At 37.4% G+C, this 18390-nt stretch overlaps 1 protein-coding gene across 12 annotated transcripts in view; it reads right to left on the bottom strand.

Moving 5' to 3' along the window:
- The window catches only part of LOC106877701 (rho GTPase-activating protein 23), a 372660-nt gene that overhangs the window by 200945 nt on the left and 153325 nt on the right, over positions 1-18390 (bottom strand). For 6 of the 12 annotated variants that reach the window (XM_089357936.1, XM_052970827.2, XM_089357937.1 and 3 more), the window contains one exon: positions 12083-12145. The exons of the other annotated variants lie outside the window; for them this stretch is intronic. In XM_089357936.1, coding sequence (XP_089214062.1) covers positions 12083-12145 — 63 coding nt within the window. The remainder of the gene's footprint in view (positions 1-12082; positions 12146-18390) is intronic. 12 annotated transcript variants of the gene reach the window in all.

Genomic DNA, 18390 nt, shown 5'->3' on the forward strand with positions numbered 1-18390 from the left:
TGGGATGGTCTGGAGCAGTAGTTATATGTTCTACCATGAAAATTCCACAAAATTTTAAAAATTCGTTAGACACAAATTGTGTTCCCTTGTCTGGGATGCCAAATCTCGCAAACAATTCGTGTAAAAAATTTGTCACAGTTGAGGAGGCTGGTTTTTTTACTTACAAATTTCTGGCTATTTTGAGAAACTATCAACTACCACTAAGCAGTAAGAACCATTTAAAAGACCAGGGAAATTGATATGTAGTCTCGACCATGGAACATCTACTTTTGAGTAATGTTTACTTTTTACCGTGGGCAATTTTTCGTTTTGTTTTGGCTTACATATAGGTATTCCATTCTGTTTTACTGCAATTTTTTGTTTCAATCCTTCAGCCACGTTTGAACCTTTAACTGAACCGACTATATTTCTACACAAAACACTTATGGGAGTATTCCATACTTTGAATATTTCCATCCACTCTTTGCCGAATAAATTGAGTGAACTTTTTAACACATATATCTTTGCCTTTTTTGTTTGACCTCGAAAGTTACATTACATATGAATTCACAGAAAAACTATAATCTTTTTCCCTGTAACACCACATGCTACCTTTTTCAATTGAATTAATTTCAGCTTACTGACGTATTTCCAAGTATTTTCGTTTATAACGATGATATCACTACCAGTGTCTTATTTCATTTTGACACCTGTATTCCTGATTTTCACCTTAATGAATTTCCTCATCATTATCTTACCAATTCCTTCCGATGACATACTATTTATTCTTTTTCCTTTGTTCTGACGTCTTTAGATGTCCAATATTTCCACAACAAAAACACATTGCTTTTTTAAATGGACAATTTTTCCTCAGGTGTATACCCCCACATGCAAAACATGGGTTTATTTCCTGATTTGTCATGCTTTTTAGAAAACACTTTATCTCTATTCTGACTATTTCACACTTGTTTTACTTGGAAACAATCTTTACATTCAATTTCCTCTGTGTTGTGTCAAAATTTAACAATCCTTTCACATTCTTCTGACACTTGCTGTAGGGTTACATCCTGGTTTTGTTCCAGCTTAGCAAGAATCCTAGTTCTAACTTCTGTGTCTTTTTCTGCAGTTAGTCCCTGTGTAAAAATCAGGCATTTGAACATATCTGGCATTAATTTGTCCATCTTAAATTTCTTGCATTCCCTGTTTACTCTACCGGCATATGTGACGTAGTCCTTGTCATCGTTTTTCTTTATATTCAGACACTTCCAACATGTGTTGAACAATGAATTTTTTTCACTAAAAAGTTTACATAATATATGTATTGTGTCATGAAAGCTTATGCCAGAAGCTTTTTTTGGGAGTACATAATTACTGTATTCTTCATGTTCTTTTGCTGCCAGTTTTCTCAAGATCAAGCACATTTTCATCTCATTGTTCCAATCTTTACATACCTTCTTGAAGACTTGCTCATATCTTCTGTAGTATGCTTCAGAGGTAACTCCTTCTCCAGGTTCATATTTGAACTGTGATGGAGTTCGCATGGAGATTGTTGAGAACACTTTTTCTGACTTTCCAGATGACTTCAGTAATTGCAGCATTTGTTGCTGTAATATTATTTGTTGTTGTTGCTCTTGCAGTTGTATCTGCTGTTGTTGTTGTTGCTTCAGCTATTGTTCTTGTAGTTGCAGCTGCTGCTGTTATTTCAGTTGCCGTTGTTGCTGTTTTTGCAACTTGAGCAAACTGGCCAACAAATTTTCGATAATTTTACGTTTGTTTTTTTAGAAAATTCACACAACAAAAACTTTTGTGAGTTTATTAACTCCTCGTGAGTCGTTAGAATCCTCGTCAGGTTTATTAATCCTTCATGAGTTGTTTAAATCCTCGTTGCCACTGTTATAGTACTTAAAATATTGAATAGTTATAACGCCCACTTCGGTATACAGTATACTTAGTAAAGCCACTAAAGACATGACTATCTCTGACCGCCTACTACATACTCTGGTACTTCACATACTTCTCTTTACTTATAGTGACTAGGTTATTCCATTCATCACATGGGAGGGGTGTACCATTATTACAAATTCCCTTCAAAAGAAAACAAAGACACTGTTTAGCCCCAGCTTAACCATGATCAGGCAGTTATGATAAATATCATTCTACCCATGATCATCAGATCATATATGCAAACAGACTACTCTGTGCAACATCATCCAATATGATCTATTCATAAAGATGGGAGAATGCAAACTGAGGGAGATTTGGCTGCTATTTCTAGTGTATAGTTTCTCTCCCTCTCTCTTTCTCACCCTCACTCTCCTTGGTTTCAAAGCAGGCATTGTTGTGAGTGAGGGAGTTCAGAGGTGAACAATGGCTGTCAGTTCTGTGATGTCATCAATAACTGTGACCGTGACAACACAAACAGTGACTAAACCATGATTTAGCTACACCCTGCTCACTTTGTAGAAACGTCAACGAAGGATAGGTGTGTGTGTGTGTGTGTGTGTGTGTGTGTGTATGTAAGTATATTTGTATATGTCTGCCTGAGTGTGTGTGTTTATGTGTGTGTCTGGTGCAGCCATCCGGTTCACCAGTCCTCAGTCAAACAAGCGGACGTTAAACAATGATGATGATATTTATATACACACACATGCAGACATAGACAATATGCACAGGCATATGGTTATTTACTTATATTTGTGGGAATGAAAATATATTATCCATAACATTGCAGAATTGTGAATGTACACACACACACACACACTCATTATTTGTCATTTTTGTTAAAGTCATTATTGAAGAGAACTGGTGGCAGACAAGCATGGCAAATTAAACAACAGCAGCAGCAGCAGCAAGTTAGTGATGACATCATATGTCACATGACAAGATAAACTACCACTGATGAAACTTGTAATTGTTACCTTTCACACACACACACACACATTGCATATATATGCATACAAATATGTGTGTGGTCAGATACTCACACATACACACATATACATGTATATATACTTATATAAGCCAGGAAGAAGTATGACCAATACCATCTTCCTAATGATACAGCCGCAGGAGAAAATATCAAGCCAGGAATAAGACTTTATACTTGGCATTTGTTGACTGAGAGAAGGCTTTTGACAGGGATCCCTGTTCTTCAATCTGGTGGTCATCAAGGAAGCTTGAAATAGACAAATGGCTTCTGAGGGCTGTAAAAGCCTTGTCAGAATGTCAATCAACAAGGTAAGAGAGTTAGTAATGAGTACAGTGATGAAATCCAGCATTGAAGTCAGGGGTGCACCAGGGTTCAGTCCTCGGGCCCCCTTCTATATATATTATAGTCTTCCAAGCCATAAAAGAGATGTTTAAGAAAAGCTACTCATAGGAATTCCTTTTTGCTGACCTATTTCTTATAAGTGAATCTCTTGTAGAATTAGGAAAGTGGTTCCTGACTTGAGGAACATGCGTATGAGTGTATATATGAGTAAGTGAGTGATGCAGAGCATATGTTAAGCATCATATATATTCTACCCACAGCTTGCATGATGGGATACTCCATTCATCAGCAGCCAACTAGAGATGACAACCTACTTCATCACCTTCTGATAACATTGCTCCTATTAGTGGCACCAAGCAACACTGAAGCTACCACTGTAAGCATCAGTTATTTTGGCCCACTCTGTGGAATGCTTCCTCCTTCATCATTCACAGAACCACCACACTAAACTAAGAGCAGCTGAATCCATTCCAGCCATGCAGTAATTTTTTTTAGTTTACTACTCACTGATAATTTATATTTTCATTCTTGGGTTTGCTCATCTCTTTCCCTTGCTACTCACATACATTGCTTCACAACTCTTCTGCTTTGTAGCTTGTTCTTTCTCTTCAATCTGGCATCGTCCTCTCAGCACATTCTCTTCTCAGTTTATGCTACTATTCCAGGATAGCCATTTCAGTTGACCTTGACTTCTTAAATTTCCAAGTCGGATCCTACCATCTCAACACTACATATTTGGCCTGGTTCACTGTCGGTTACGATGATGGGTGTTCCAGTTGGTCTGATCAATGGAACAACCTGCTCATGAATTTAATGTACAAGTGGCTGAGTACTCCAGAGACATGCATACTCTCAACATAGTTCTCAGGGAGATTCAACATGACACACCAAGTGTGACAAAGCTGGCCTATTGAACTATAGGTACAGCCCATTTTTCCAGCTGAGTGAACCACCATCATCATCATCATCATCGTCGTTTAACATCCGCTTTCCATGCTAGCATGGGTTGGACAATTTGACTGAGGACTGGTGAACCAGATGGCTACACCAGGCTCCAATCTGATTTGGCAGAGTTTCTACAGCTGGATGCCCTTCCTAACGCCAACCACTCCGAGAGTGTAGTGGGTGCTTTTACGTGCCACCAGCACGAAGGCCAGTCAGGAGGTACTGGCAACGGCCATGCTTGAAATGGTGTATTTTATGTGCCACCTGCATGGGAGCCAGTCCAACGGTACTGGCAATGAACTCGCTCGAATGTCTTTTCACGTGCCAGCCAGGAAGGCGACGTTGGTAACGATCACGCTCAAATGGTGCTATTTACGTGCCACCGGCACGGAAGCCAGACAGCTGGTGCTCTGGCAACGATCACGCTCGGACGGTGCTCTTAGTGATTTACTGGTATAGGTACTTCTAGTCAACATGAAAAATAAAATGTCTTGCTCAAGGACAAAATACATTGCCAGAAATTGAACTCATGATCATAAGATCATGAGCTGAATACCCTAACCACTAAGCCACATGCCTTCAAGAACTGTAGATTGTCAAACAGTAGAAGAAAGGGTCATTGTAGAGGTCACATTCCAGTGGGAAGTAAAGGGGTCCTAGTTAGAAAGTAGGGATAACTGAAAGAGGTATCACATCAATGGATGTTTCCTCCTCTTCCTTCATGAGAGCTAGTGGTTACAACAGTATGTGATATAGTGTGGGAAAGAGACCAGGGAGAAGGAGGGAGGGTCATATGTAGTTTAACCCCCCTCCTATCCTCTCACCCCTTCCTGGATGTGATGACTGACTATGTAAATAGTGTAACTTTCAATGTTAGTAATGTCTTCAGTAATCCTCTTATATTGGTGTCTCCACATATAGGGGCTGTGTATGTGTATACATGCATTGTAATGTGTGTGTGTGTGTGCATACTAGAGGTATGCCTATCCGTATTCTGTGTTGTTTAGCCTCAGATCAGTTCTTAGAAAGTAAACTTATGATCTGTACCCCAGCCATGGCCAACCCATGTTTTTCTTATATGCAGAGGGAGCCTAGGACCACAGTATCCAACGTGTCCTTCTTTAATAGAAGAGGGTGTGATTTGTGAAAGATTTTGCTGCTATTTCTGGCATCTAGAACAGCCATGTCAAGATTCCTTCAATAGCTCGTGTGTTGCATGTGTTGCATGTGTATGTGCATGTGTTGTGTGTGTGTATTGTGGTATGATGTATATGAGCAAATTTATGTTTATGCATATGTATATATATGTGTATATGCAGTGTGCAAGCACAGCTAAATAGTTAAAGAGTTCTATTTGCAATGATGTAGTTCCAGGTTCAGTCCCACAGAGAAGTGGACAAAGTTCTCTCATAATCCCATATCAACCCAAACATTTTACACGTAATCAGCTAGGTGGAAACTGTGTGGAAGCCTTTCCAATGGAGATTCACTGTTGTCATGCTGAGTTTGGCAGACATTTACATCACAGGTACATATGCTTGTGGAGTACTCAGCCACTTAAACTATAATACAACATAGGCAACACATGTAATTTAATGAAGCCAACCTTGTCCCACCAAGTGTGATAGTGATGGTTAAATTAACTGTAATCTCAGCTGCTGTCACTTGGGATTGAACCTGCTGTTTTTTTTCTGTTTTACAAATGTTTTGTTAAGTAGACAGCATCATAAAAATCAACAAGAAATTAAATTATTTGGTGTTATCTTACTGGAAGTGTAGACAGAGAGAGGGCGGTAGTGGTGAAGGTGGTAGTGGTGAAGGTGGTAGTGGTGGTAATGGTGGTGATGATGATGGTGGCAATAGTGATGATTGTGGTGATGATAAGCATAGTGGTAATGATGATGATGATGGAGGTGGTGATGGTGGAAGTGGGGTTGGTGTCAGAGCTACAAGCACCACCACCTCCAACATTACCGTCGCTATGGTAGAAACATCACCACCACTACTAACGTTACCCCTCACCCACACCACCACAGATGCTGTAACATCATCATTCACACTAACACCTCTACTATACCCAATACTATCACTACTGCTGCCTACACCAGCCTGTAATAATCCAGTGCCACTACAAATACCACCACCACCACCACCACCACTGCCGCCGCTGCTGCCGCCACCACTACCGGCATCAGAGGAATTCTGATCAGTAGGGGTTTAGAAAAATATACACAGACAGACAGGGAGACAGAGACAGAGGAAGATGGATAGGCTGGCAAATGTATTTAGAGATATAGATACAGAGACAAGCATAAAGAGATGGGTTAGATTAACATACATGTATATGCAAGCACACACACGTACACACTTGTATAATGTATATATGAGAGGGGAGAGAGAGAGAGAGAGAGAGAGAGAGAGGGAGTAGGTACATCTACCCTATCCACCTACCCCTAAGGTCAATAGCAGTAATGATTAGGGTAAAGTATGTCTGTAATGTTGATATTGAAACAGCATACACACACACACAAACAGGAAGAGAGTGAGGGAAGGCAGCAACAGACAAACACATACACACACACATGAAAACAAATGGACAATGATAGAGCCATACACACGCACACATACAAATATATACACCATCATCATCATCATTTAATGGTCTGTCCGTTTTTCTATGCTGACATGGGTTGGATGGTTTGACAGGATTCAGCAAGTCACAGGGCACTGTTGAGCTCTAATATCAGCTTTGCCATGGTTTCTACAACTGGATGCCCTTCCTAATGCCAACCACTTTACAATGTGCATGTGTATATGCGTGTGTTTGTGTGTATGTATGTATATGTTTTAATCAATAAGTGACTGTGTTGGAGAGTCATGTTTTTAATTGTAGGTTTTTTTTTTGTAATTTCTTATTAGTTTTTTTACAACTAGTTTGGAACAATAAAATTCTTAAATACATATTCAATGTTTCTTGAACTTCACAGTCTCATTTTCAAGAATTGAATGTATTTAGCATTTCTGTTGTATCTTATATACTGGTCAAATTCTTGTAGACCTTTTCTGTCAAAGGTTTTATAACCACAAGGCTTCTACATCAACAACCTGATGTAGATTTGTTTTTTTGTTTTGTCAAATTTTTGACGATTAGATTTACATGCCAGTTACCATATGCTAATTTTTTTTAGCTGTGTGTATTGCTTGCATATTTATATACATGCAGGCGCAAGAGTGGCTGTGTGGTAAGTAGCTTGCTTACCAACCACATGGTTCCGGGTTCAGTCCCACTGCGTGGCACCTTGGGCAAGTGTCTTCTACTATAGCCTCAGGCCAACCAAAGCCTTGTGAGTGGATTTGGTAGACAGAAACTGAAAGAAGCCCTATATATATATATATATATGTATGTATGTGTGTGTATATGTTTGTGTCTGTGTTTGTCCCCCCAACATTGCTTGACAACCAATGCTGGTGTGTTTACATAGCCGTAACTTAGCGGTTCGGCAAAAGAGACCTATAGAATAAGTACTAGACTTCCAAAGAATAAACCCTGGGGTCGATTTGCTCAACTAAAGGCGGTGCTCCAGCATGGCTGCGGTCAAATGACTGAAACAAGTAAAAGAGTAAAAGAGTAAATATACTTGTGACCAGTTAATTACTGGAGATGATTTACTTGACTAAAACCATTCAAGGTGGTGCCCCAGTATGGTTGTAGCTTAATCACTGAATCAAGTAAATGATAAAAGACACAGAAGGTGGTGAGATGAAAGTAATTTTTAATCAAATGAAATATCATGACTTTAATGAGAAGAAAAGTGATTAGTGTTAATGAAAATTAATATCAAAAGACCAAGAGAGAGAACTCTCTAGATTTCTGCAATCTCAGTAAAACAGCTGGGAGACGCTTGTAGTTGTCAAATGTTGTTTTGTCTTCTAGCATCACAACTGTTACTATAGCAACATTCGCCACCTCCACCACAAAGCTAAGTGATAGTGAAGGTGGTGGTGATCAAGATGAAGGATCATAGCTGTCATCTTAGCCATGATCAATCACACCCCAACCATGACCAAACAACCATTACCACAACATAAAGCAACCACCACCACCACCAACACCACTACTACCAATAGCTGCATCCAAACTTTAGTGCTAAATTATTAAGTGTAAACAATGTTATGTTTATCCTGCTGTAGGGGTGGGATAAGGTGGGTGGTGGAGCTAGGGAGAGCTTAGACAAACTGCAGTAGTAGTAGTAGTAAAGGGAGGAGGAAAGTTAGCTAGAGTAGAGGGTGAAGAGAGTGACAGGGAGAGTTAACTAAAGTGAGGGGGAGAGTTAACTAAAGTGAGGAGAGATTAGAGACAGACAAAAATCGAAGTGGAGAAAAGGGCCTGAGGTATTTAGAGATCCATGAATGACTTGTAGAGAGAGAGAGAGAGGTGGGAGAAGAGAAGAGGGAGATAGGGGCACATAACACACAGGTTTATTTTAGAGGAAAGTGGCGAAGGCCTGTAACAGCAAAAATTAATGGAAAAGAGAGTTTATGGAATGTGGAATAATTTGAAATGTGAGGAATAGAAAGTCTTCTGTTTTATGGATTTTGTCCTTTTTAATAGGTCTTATATTTTAGAACAATAGAAAGGCTTATGTTTTAAGGATCTTGTTCCCACAAAAGTAGAAGGCCTTGTGTTTTTCAGGGATTTTGCGCCCTTTCAATAATAGGTCTTATATTTTAGAGATGTTGTTCCTACAAAGGTTTCTGTTTTCAGGATCATGTCCCTTCAATAAAAGGGTTTATATTTTGGGGATTTTGTCTCTTCAATAATAGAAAGGCTTGTTTTAGGGATCTTATTCTTTCAATAATAAGTCTTATATTTTAGAGATGTTGTTCCTACAAAGGCTTCTGTTTTCAGGATCATGTCCCTTCAATAAAAGAAGGGCTTATATTTTTGGGATCATGTCTCTTCAATGATAGAAAGGCTTATATGTCCGGGATCTTATTTCAACAAGAAGTTTTATGTTTAAGAGATTTTTGTTAGTAGTGTCAGACAAAATTCATTGCTGTATTTAGTTACAGCCTGTTACGTTCTGCTGAGGTTATCTTAACCTTTCATCATTCCAAAACAGATGAAATAAGGGCACCAATCAAATACTGGAATTAGTTTAATTAACTATTACCACTTCTCAATGATTGTTTCTATTATAAGCACAAAACCTGGCATGTTTAGTGGAGGGCAAAGTTGATTACATTGACCCCTGTACTCAACTGATACTTACTTTATTGTCCTCTGCAGGATGAAAAGCCAAGTCATGCTTTGATAGCATTTGAACTCAGAACATAAAGCTGGTGGAAATGCTGCTAAGCATTCTGTCTGGTGTCCTAATGATTCTGCCAACAACAACAATAATATGCTCTGATGCAGAACTAGGCAGTGGCTCTTATGGTTTCTCGTCTTAACTGATTGGAGGTGTAATCATGTACATGATGGGTTACAGCCAATATTCCGCTCAGTACGCAGATTTGTTTGTTAGTTGTTTGATCCTAACCACTTGAGTATCTCTCTTAGTGACTGATGATATGTGCATTTCGGATCATGAACAGGAGTAGTGGGGAAGCATCATAGCCATATGCTAAGAGGGATTATTTGGAGTTTGAGTATCACACCTCTGGAAATCAGGTTTCGTTCATCATCCTTAAATAAGCATAAAGATACACAACCATACACATGTATACACATACATGATAGGCTTCTTTCAGTTTCCCCCCAAAAAAATCAACTCACACGACTTTGGTCAGCCCTGGGGCTATAGTAGAAGGAAGCTACCCAAGGTGCTATACAGTGAGACTGAACCTGGAACCATGTGGTTGGGAAGCAAACTTCTTACCACATAGCTATACCTGCTTTTAATAATGCTTATTATGATAAATTTTTGTTCAAAAAAATTTTCATTTCAAAGTATCAGTTTTTAACTATTCATAGAAATAAATTTTATGATAATAAATCTAATTTAAAACAATATTCAAAATTTTATAAATTTAAAAATTTTAATTTTATTAAAGATTTAAAATTGTTTTCAAAACTGGCCTGTTTCTAGTATTATCAGTTTATTACAAAACTGAAGTAGAGGAAAATTGAAGATTTCAAAATGGGGTAGGGTGGGGCCATGAGCTTAAAAAAAAGTTAGGAACTACTATTTTAGACTACATATAAATATCACCAACTGATCATCACCTCCACCACCCTAACACCACCACTGGCCAATGATTGACAAGCTGTCAATCACCAGCCCACTATAAATACTTGCTCACCATTAAAATTCTCTTCCATCACACTTCTCCCAGACATGTGTCAACACTGAAGGCCTCTTTGGGTTCTCCTGTCCTTCTCTTTTTCAGAGCCTGGACTATGTGGGGTGAAAACAGGGAATGTGAATGTTGTCAATGCTGCCGTCGCCATCATCATCATCATCATCAGCAGTAGTCACATTCTACAGCTGCTACTGAGCCTTCAGTAGCAGAAATTACCTAGGGATGCCTAAGGCAGAAAACTCAATAGCAGAGTAGAGTAATGTGATAGTATACTTGATATTATTGTAAGCCAAAAAACATCATTATCATCATCATTTAATATCTGTTTTCCATGCTGGCATGGGTTGGACAGTTTGACAGGAGCTGGCAAAGCCAGGAGGGCTGCACTAGGCTCTGGTCATCCGTTTTGGCATGGTTTCTATGGCTGAGTGCCTTTTCTAACACTAACCACTTTACAGAGTGTACTGGGTGCTTTTTACGTAGTGCCAGCATGGGTGCTTTTTATGTGGAATTAGCACAGGGGCTTTACAACGCAAGTCTGGTAAAAATAGCAGGAGAAACAACCAAAAAATGTTAATTAAATCTAATTAAAATCAGTCTGCAATGAAAGAGTGAATCTAGTCCATGGTAATAAGGGCAACAACTTCAGACAGGTCTTGGCCTTATTCAGCCTCATCAGTAAAATGTAGTGTAACTGTGACTGTTGGATCTTAGATTAACTAAAGAAGTGTACAAGTGTGTTTTTCAATAAAAACTGTGGTGTATTGTAGTTTAGAAGGCTGGAGGGAAATACCTGAGATACAATCTGCATGAAAACATAACTTTAAAGTGAGTGTTGCCATGCTTGAAGGTAAGACAAAAACTTGGTTTTTAAATTATAACTTTGAGCACAGTCATTACCCAAATGACTAATTCTGTACATTTTACTGATGAGGTTTAATAAGACTTAAACATGTCTAGAATTGTTACTCTTACTGCTAATATTAGACCAGTCATGGGCAAAGTGTGACCCATGGGTCTTTCTGAATGGCATGCCTAATGAAAAATAACCGTCACTTTTTTTTAGCAGAAAGGCCCACTTGATGTTTAGCTGTATCTCAGGTGGCTTACTTCTGAAAAAAAGCCTGCCTATGTCAGGATTAGATTCACTCCTTGTTATAGTCTAATTTTGATTCAAATTCTGGATTGTCTTCCATACCATTTTTAATGAGAATTAATAATTTAGATAATGAAGCTCTTGAGGACATCAAGAACTCACAATTTAACTGATGTACTGGAAAAATCACTTTCCAAGAAGTTATATAAGGTAGCTGTTTAAATCTTAAATGCCATTAATTTCATATATATTTGTCTTTTAAGTTTTGAAAATATAACTGATGGCTTCCAGTCATCAATAGATGCTTGCAAAAACTTAATCTGGGTATATGTAAAGGTATGTAAAATAAGTGGTAAAGGTGTGTGCAGTTTGATAGAAAGGAATGTAAAAGTGTGTAGGTACAAGTAACTTTTTTCAGCCCTGACGTTATAACAAGAGATAGCTGAATGGATTGGAGACAACAAGAGTAAACAGAATCCCCTTACCTGACCAATAAAATGAGGACTGGTTTCTTCAAATACTGAAGAATGTTCTGTAGTGTCACTCACCTGGAAAATAAATGAAAAAAGATAGCGTTAGAGTTGGTATTAGTTTGAAGTTCAGGAAATAGGGAAAACAACAAAGATATGTCTGATGTTTTGAACATTTACTCCACTGAAAGATAGGAAAGACACAAAAAGAAGACAACTTGGAGAAATTGAAATGCACACATGTCCAACTGTCAGATCATGTATATACATTTTATTTTTGGCTTAGTTTTTTAGTTTATAAATAGAGAGAAGTGGGTTTTTTTGGCGTTTTTTTGGCAAACACCAGATCCTTATCAAATTATTAAGGATACTTTTGCTTTCCCACCATTTTTATTTAGTGAAAACAAAATAAAATTTGCCTCCATATAGTTTTCTTTTTCACCAATGTCTGACATTTTCAGTTTTCAAATGCAGCCCCTTAAAAGAAACACTAGCATACAACTTCTATTAACACGATCTATGATCCTCTTTTCACACAGACAAACATTGAGTGTGTGTGCGTGCGTGTGTGTGTGTGTGTGTGTGTGAGTGTGTGCATATAAAATTGCATGTTAGGACACTGGAAAGTGGTGATGATGAGCAAGCTGATCCGTAGAGTCTAGTACATTTGTACTCCCAGCTGCATACAAGCACATATGTAAAATGATGTCCTTTATTTTTTAATCATTATCTGCTGATATCAAAATAAATAGTATACTGAAAAATAAAAATATTTTGTAAAGGGGCCATTTGTAACTCCAAGGGTCAAAAGGGGGTGTTTGGCCAAAATGGGTTAAGAACCTTTGGTCTAGAGGATATGTTAATTTTGAAGAGGACATGAGAAACTCTAGTGCTAGTACCATGATACATTATGCCATACTCAGTAAAGTGGTTGTTAGGAAAGTAGAGGGCTGTAGAAACTAAGTCAAAAATAGAATGCACAAAGAAGATCTAGTTCTCTTTACTGTCCAAGTCACACCAAGTGTAGAAAGCAAATGCAAAATGAGGAGATGTATATGTGTATATATATATGTATATATATATATATATAGAAGGGCATCCAGCTGTAGAAACTCTGCCAAATCAGATTGGAGCCTGGTGTAGCCATCTGGTTTCACCAGTCCTCAGTCAAATCGTTCAACCCATGCTAGCATGGAAAGCAGACGTTAAACGACGATGACGATATATATAGGGAGAATTCACAAAAAAGCAAAAGACGAAGACAGGTGGTGTAGAAAACAAACAGATGTATTAGTATAAAGCTCGAGAAGTGAAAAAGTCTTTAACGTTTTGAGCCTACGCTCTTCTACAGAAAGGAACACAGAAAGAAACAAGGAGAGATAAAAAAGAATGTATAGTGGCTAGTGATCTATCATGGCGACTTATATATATAATATTCTTTTATTCTTTTGCTTGTTCTAGTCATTTGACTGCAACCATGCTGGAGCACCGCCTTGAAGGGTTTTAATTGAAGAAATCAACCCAGGACTTATTTTTGAAAGCCTAGTACTTATTCTGTCAATTTCTTGACATAACTGCTATGTTAAAAAATCCAGGCAGATATCAACTGATATCAATAAAGCACTCAATTTTAAATGAATTTGGTTGTCTATATCCAACAATGAGATACCAAGAAATGCAAGTAAAAAAAACACATCCTCCTGTATGACAAGCAGTAGGTCCAGATATCATTTAGAAGCATTTCAGGAAAGATATATTAGAAAACAAAAATGCATGTGGAGAAAATTCACCTTACAAAGCCAACAATTGTTTCTATTTTGGTAACACATTTAGATACAGAAAATGTCATTGAAATTAGTATATCCAAAAATACATGTTAGCACAATGTTTTCAAGGTGATCCAAAATTGATTAAATTCAAAGTGCACATTTTATTTAACTAATTTTGGATTACCTAGAAAACAATATGTTAACATGTATTTTTGGAAATATTAATTTCAATGATATTTTCTATATCTAAATGTGTTACCAAAATAAAAACAACAATCAGCTTTGTAAGGTGAAATCTACTATTTAAGATGTGATTTCCTCCACATGCATTTTTGTTTTCTATCTATCTATCTATCTATATATGTGTGTGTGTGTGTGTGTGTGTGAAGGTGCATGGCTCAGTGGTTAGAGCGTAGATCTTACAATCATGAGATTGTGTCACGCTGAATATCCCCGAGAGCTACGTTAAGGGTACACATATCTGTGGAGTGCTCAGCCACTTGCACGTTAATTTCACGAGCAGGCTGTTCCGTTGATCGGATCAACTGGAACACTCGACATCGTAAGCGACGGAATGCCAACAACAATATGCATATATACATGTATATATGATCATACCTTCATATATATGTATATATACATGCATATATGGGTACAGGACATAAAAAAAAACATGGGCAGAATGAGAAATGAGAACATAAAAACAAAAACATAGAAAACAAACATTTTTCGAACAACAAAAAAAACAGAGAAACGAGACATGCAACATAAAGAACATTCCCTTCATCAGTTGTCCCCTGTTTTATCTACTCTGCGTTTATATATAAGAGTGTATAAAATATTTTTATACACAGAGAGGAGACCCTTGACAGTACTCCTTACATGCTAAAAGGGCAGTTAAAACCTCATATTACTCTCATATTTATGATAGTAATCTGTGTGTGTGTGTGTGTGTGTGTTTATTTCTTTGTCTTTGAGTATTTTCACACTGTTACCACAAAGTCAGAAAACAGTCAACAGAATCACCATATTATCACTAGAAAATTAGAGGTCTGACAATATAACAACATAAATGACACCTCAAACAATATGTAAGGACGTTACATATCTCACAATGGATTAATAAGCAAAGAAACCTGAGAGAGCTCTCACAAAAGAAATATCTAGCTTTGATCAAAGAAAACATTGTACGGACAGAATAATAAGCAAGAAATAGAAGTGAGATTGAAGAAGGAAGGAATATATTATTAAGTTGTTTGTTTACATTCTTTGTGAATGACTGACTCAATCACTTACTCTATTTAGTCACAAACAGTGACAGCACTTCCACCCACGTAACATCAGTCTACAGTCACTTACTGTGTGTGTGTATATATATATATATATATATATATATATATATATATATATACACACACGCATATATGTATGTATGTATGCATGTATGTATCAACAGGTATTTCCAACACCAAACAAATTATATTAATAGCAATCAATGAGTGTGTTGGTTTACTTGACAATGTTTCAGATACCATGTCAAGATAATCATTAGTAGTTTACAGTAGTATCCATATATCTATATCTATCTATATATGTGTGTGTGTGTGTGTGTGTGTGTGTGTGGTGATATGTATATTATGTTCATTTACAGACTGAGTTTAAATCCCACTGGAGTCAAACTTATCTTTCATCCCTCCAGGATTGATAAAATAAAGTACCAATCAATTACTTAGATCAATGTAATCAATGAAACCCACTCTTTCAAAAATTGCTGACCTTGTGCTGAAATTAGAAATGCCATATCTGGTTTTGTGTCTAAATTACACACCATTACCAAAGGATAATTATTCTTATTATTATTGAAGATAAAATAGGTAGAATAAATAGGTTTGATGTAGCCAGTTTAAATGCTAAAGGGTTAAATAGCAGTTACTATTTATCTGACAAACCCTGAAACAGTTCCATCTATTGAATTTTACTTACAAGTCTGGGATTAGTCTGAGGCAATGGTAAGTAACACTTACCCAAGTAATTTAAAACAAGCTAAACTATTATTAGTGATTGAAGTACCATTAATACCAAAAGGCAATTTTTATATCTAACTTAATGTGGACGTTTTGTTATAAGGCCAAATTCTGTGGTGTTTGTCATGAGAGGACCTCTCATATGAATGCACAGTGCATGAAAGTACACACATTTATATCGCTGGTGGATGACAATTGTCTGTTATGGGCACTGGAGCTGCCAGATCATGTGATTTCAACATACATTTCCACAGTGACAGCTGTCTGCAAGCCACACACCAACCAAATCTCACTGACAATGATACATAGAATTCCAGTGACTTTTCGGGCACTGATGTTGCAAATGGCTACTGTTAACTATTGTTAAAACATACACCACCTCCTCTATGGTAGCATAAGAAACTGGGAGTAAAATAACATAAAAATATCTGATATTACTAAGTCTGTTTAGCTAATGACTTAACATGTCACCTGGTTTAATACCACTATTTGACATGAGTGCCTTTGCTGCGGCATACTCTGTTGCAAGTATTTGGGCCAGGTCTCTGGCGCCGAGGATAACTTGCTCCCCATTCCTCCCACCAATCTCAGAAACACTGAGAAAGGTCAAGGAAGGGAAGTATTGCCTCCTTTGACTAAGTTGCCAAAAAATTATATTAAGTCTGATGGTGAAGGCTACGGTAGTTTGAGAAGTGGTAATAGCAGTTGTAGTTAATGTGGTAGTAACAGTGGTCATAGTAAAGATTAGAGTAGTAGTGATGGTAGTAGTAGTAGGAGTGGGAGTGATGGTGGTAGTAGTAGTAGGAGGAGTGGGGGAGGGGTAGAAGTGGTAGTTGTAAATACTGTGACAATAGTGGTGGGAGTATCAATAGTAGTTGTAGAGAGGTAACACAAGAGTTGGGAAGTAAACCGTGTAATAATCCTGTGGAAATATGGTTCGTTGATCATGTGGTTAATTACTTCTTCCTAATTAGTTTGATAAGTTCTAGGGTAAAATAAATGTGCCATTAGGGAAACAGACACTAAATGTTGAAAATTAACAGAAATGTAGAATGTATGCAGCATTTTGGTGGACAGCTTCCATTTCCATTTAGGGGGAGTAGGACGTTAGTGACCTTACTGGCGAGAGAGCGATTAATTTAAATATTCCTCTTGCCAGAAAGTTAGATACTAAAATATTAACCAATGAGTGGTAATTTTATAAAGCTGGCAAATTAGATATCAAACATACAAGCTAGGGAGTGGTTAGTTTAAACCCTCTTATGGCTGGAAAATAAGATACTAAGTTACTAGTCAGGGAATGATTAGTTTAAACTAGTCATAGGCAAACTACAGCCCATGGGACATTCCGGATGGAATGCCTAATGAAAAATTTTCTTGAATTTTTTTAGTAGTGTAGCCTGTTTGATGATGAGCTAGGTCTCATGTAGAAGTTGCCTATGTCTGGTTTTAAACCTGGTAAGTTAGTGAATGTACTGGCTAGAACAGAACAAGATGATTGGGTGTGGCAGTTTAAACATTGACGATTTGGCTTGGCTGACTGGATATTCAACATGTTTTGGCGACAGTACATTTTGGCACTAGAGGCGAACACACTAACGCAGAAATATACACATACATACAGAGATAGTGAAAGAGAGAGAGAAGGGGAGAGACCATTTACATACATACAAGCATAACAGATACTCACTTACATAAATAGAAAGAGAGAGAATGAGAGAAACATTAAAATGCTTGATGTCAAAAATGTAAGTATCAAACCAGTAACATCAAACAGGCAGAGCCAAACAGCTCTGCCAGAATGTTCTCATACCTTGGCTAGAGAGGGTTACTTTAAATCATCCTATAGTTGGAAAGTTAGATGGTTAAAGTATACTGAGTTTAAACTGTTACATTATTGGGAAGTTAGTAAATTAACTAACCCCAAAGTGGTAAGATTAAATCTTCCTATAATTAAAAAAAAAAGTTCGAAAACTTACTGCCAAAGAATGTTCAGTTTACATCTTTAGTGATTGTTACTGTATCACAATCACTAATTATATTCTTTGCATGTTGTTTTAGGCACTGAGCAATCCCTCTCTTTACACTATATGGATGGTAGGAATTGAAGTTGAGGTATCGTCCAGTGAAGGTCGGCTTGTGGTATACAGATGTCCTGAATCCATACTTGGTGCATGTTATAAATACGTCCAGGAATGATTGTCTTTTTCCTTTTCCATTATGAACTGTATGGATGGCTTTATGATCTAACAGCACTTGGACATCTTCCTGGTGGGGCCAGAGTATAAAGGTGTCATCAACATATCACAGCCATAGGGTTGGTTTTAGTGGTGCTGATCCTAAAGCCAAATTCTCAAAGTATTCCATGTATATATAGGCTATTATCTGTGATAATGGTGAACCCTTAGCTAAACCCTCTTCTTGTCGATATACATCAGTGTCCATACTGAAGTAGGTAGTTTCTACACAGAAGGTCAACATTTCCATCAAGTTTCTTAATGGTTTACTAGTGCGTAAATAATGTCTATCA

The sequence above is a fragment of the Octopus bimaculoides genome, chromosome 9 (genome assembly GCF_046866305.1).
Source record: "Octopus bimaculoides isolate indiv1 chromosome 9, ASM4686630v1, whole genome shotgun sequence".
Classification (NCBI taxonomy): domain Eukaryota; kingdom Metazoa; phylum Mollusca; class Cephalopoda; order Octopoda; family Octopodidae; genus Octopus; species Octopus bimaculoides.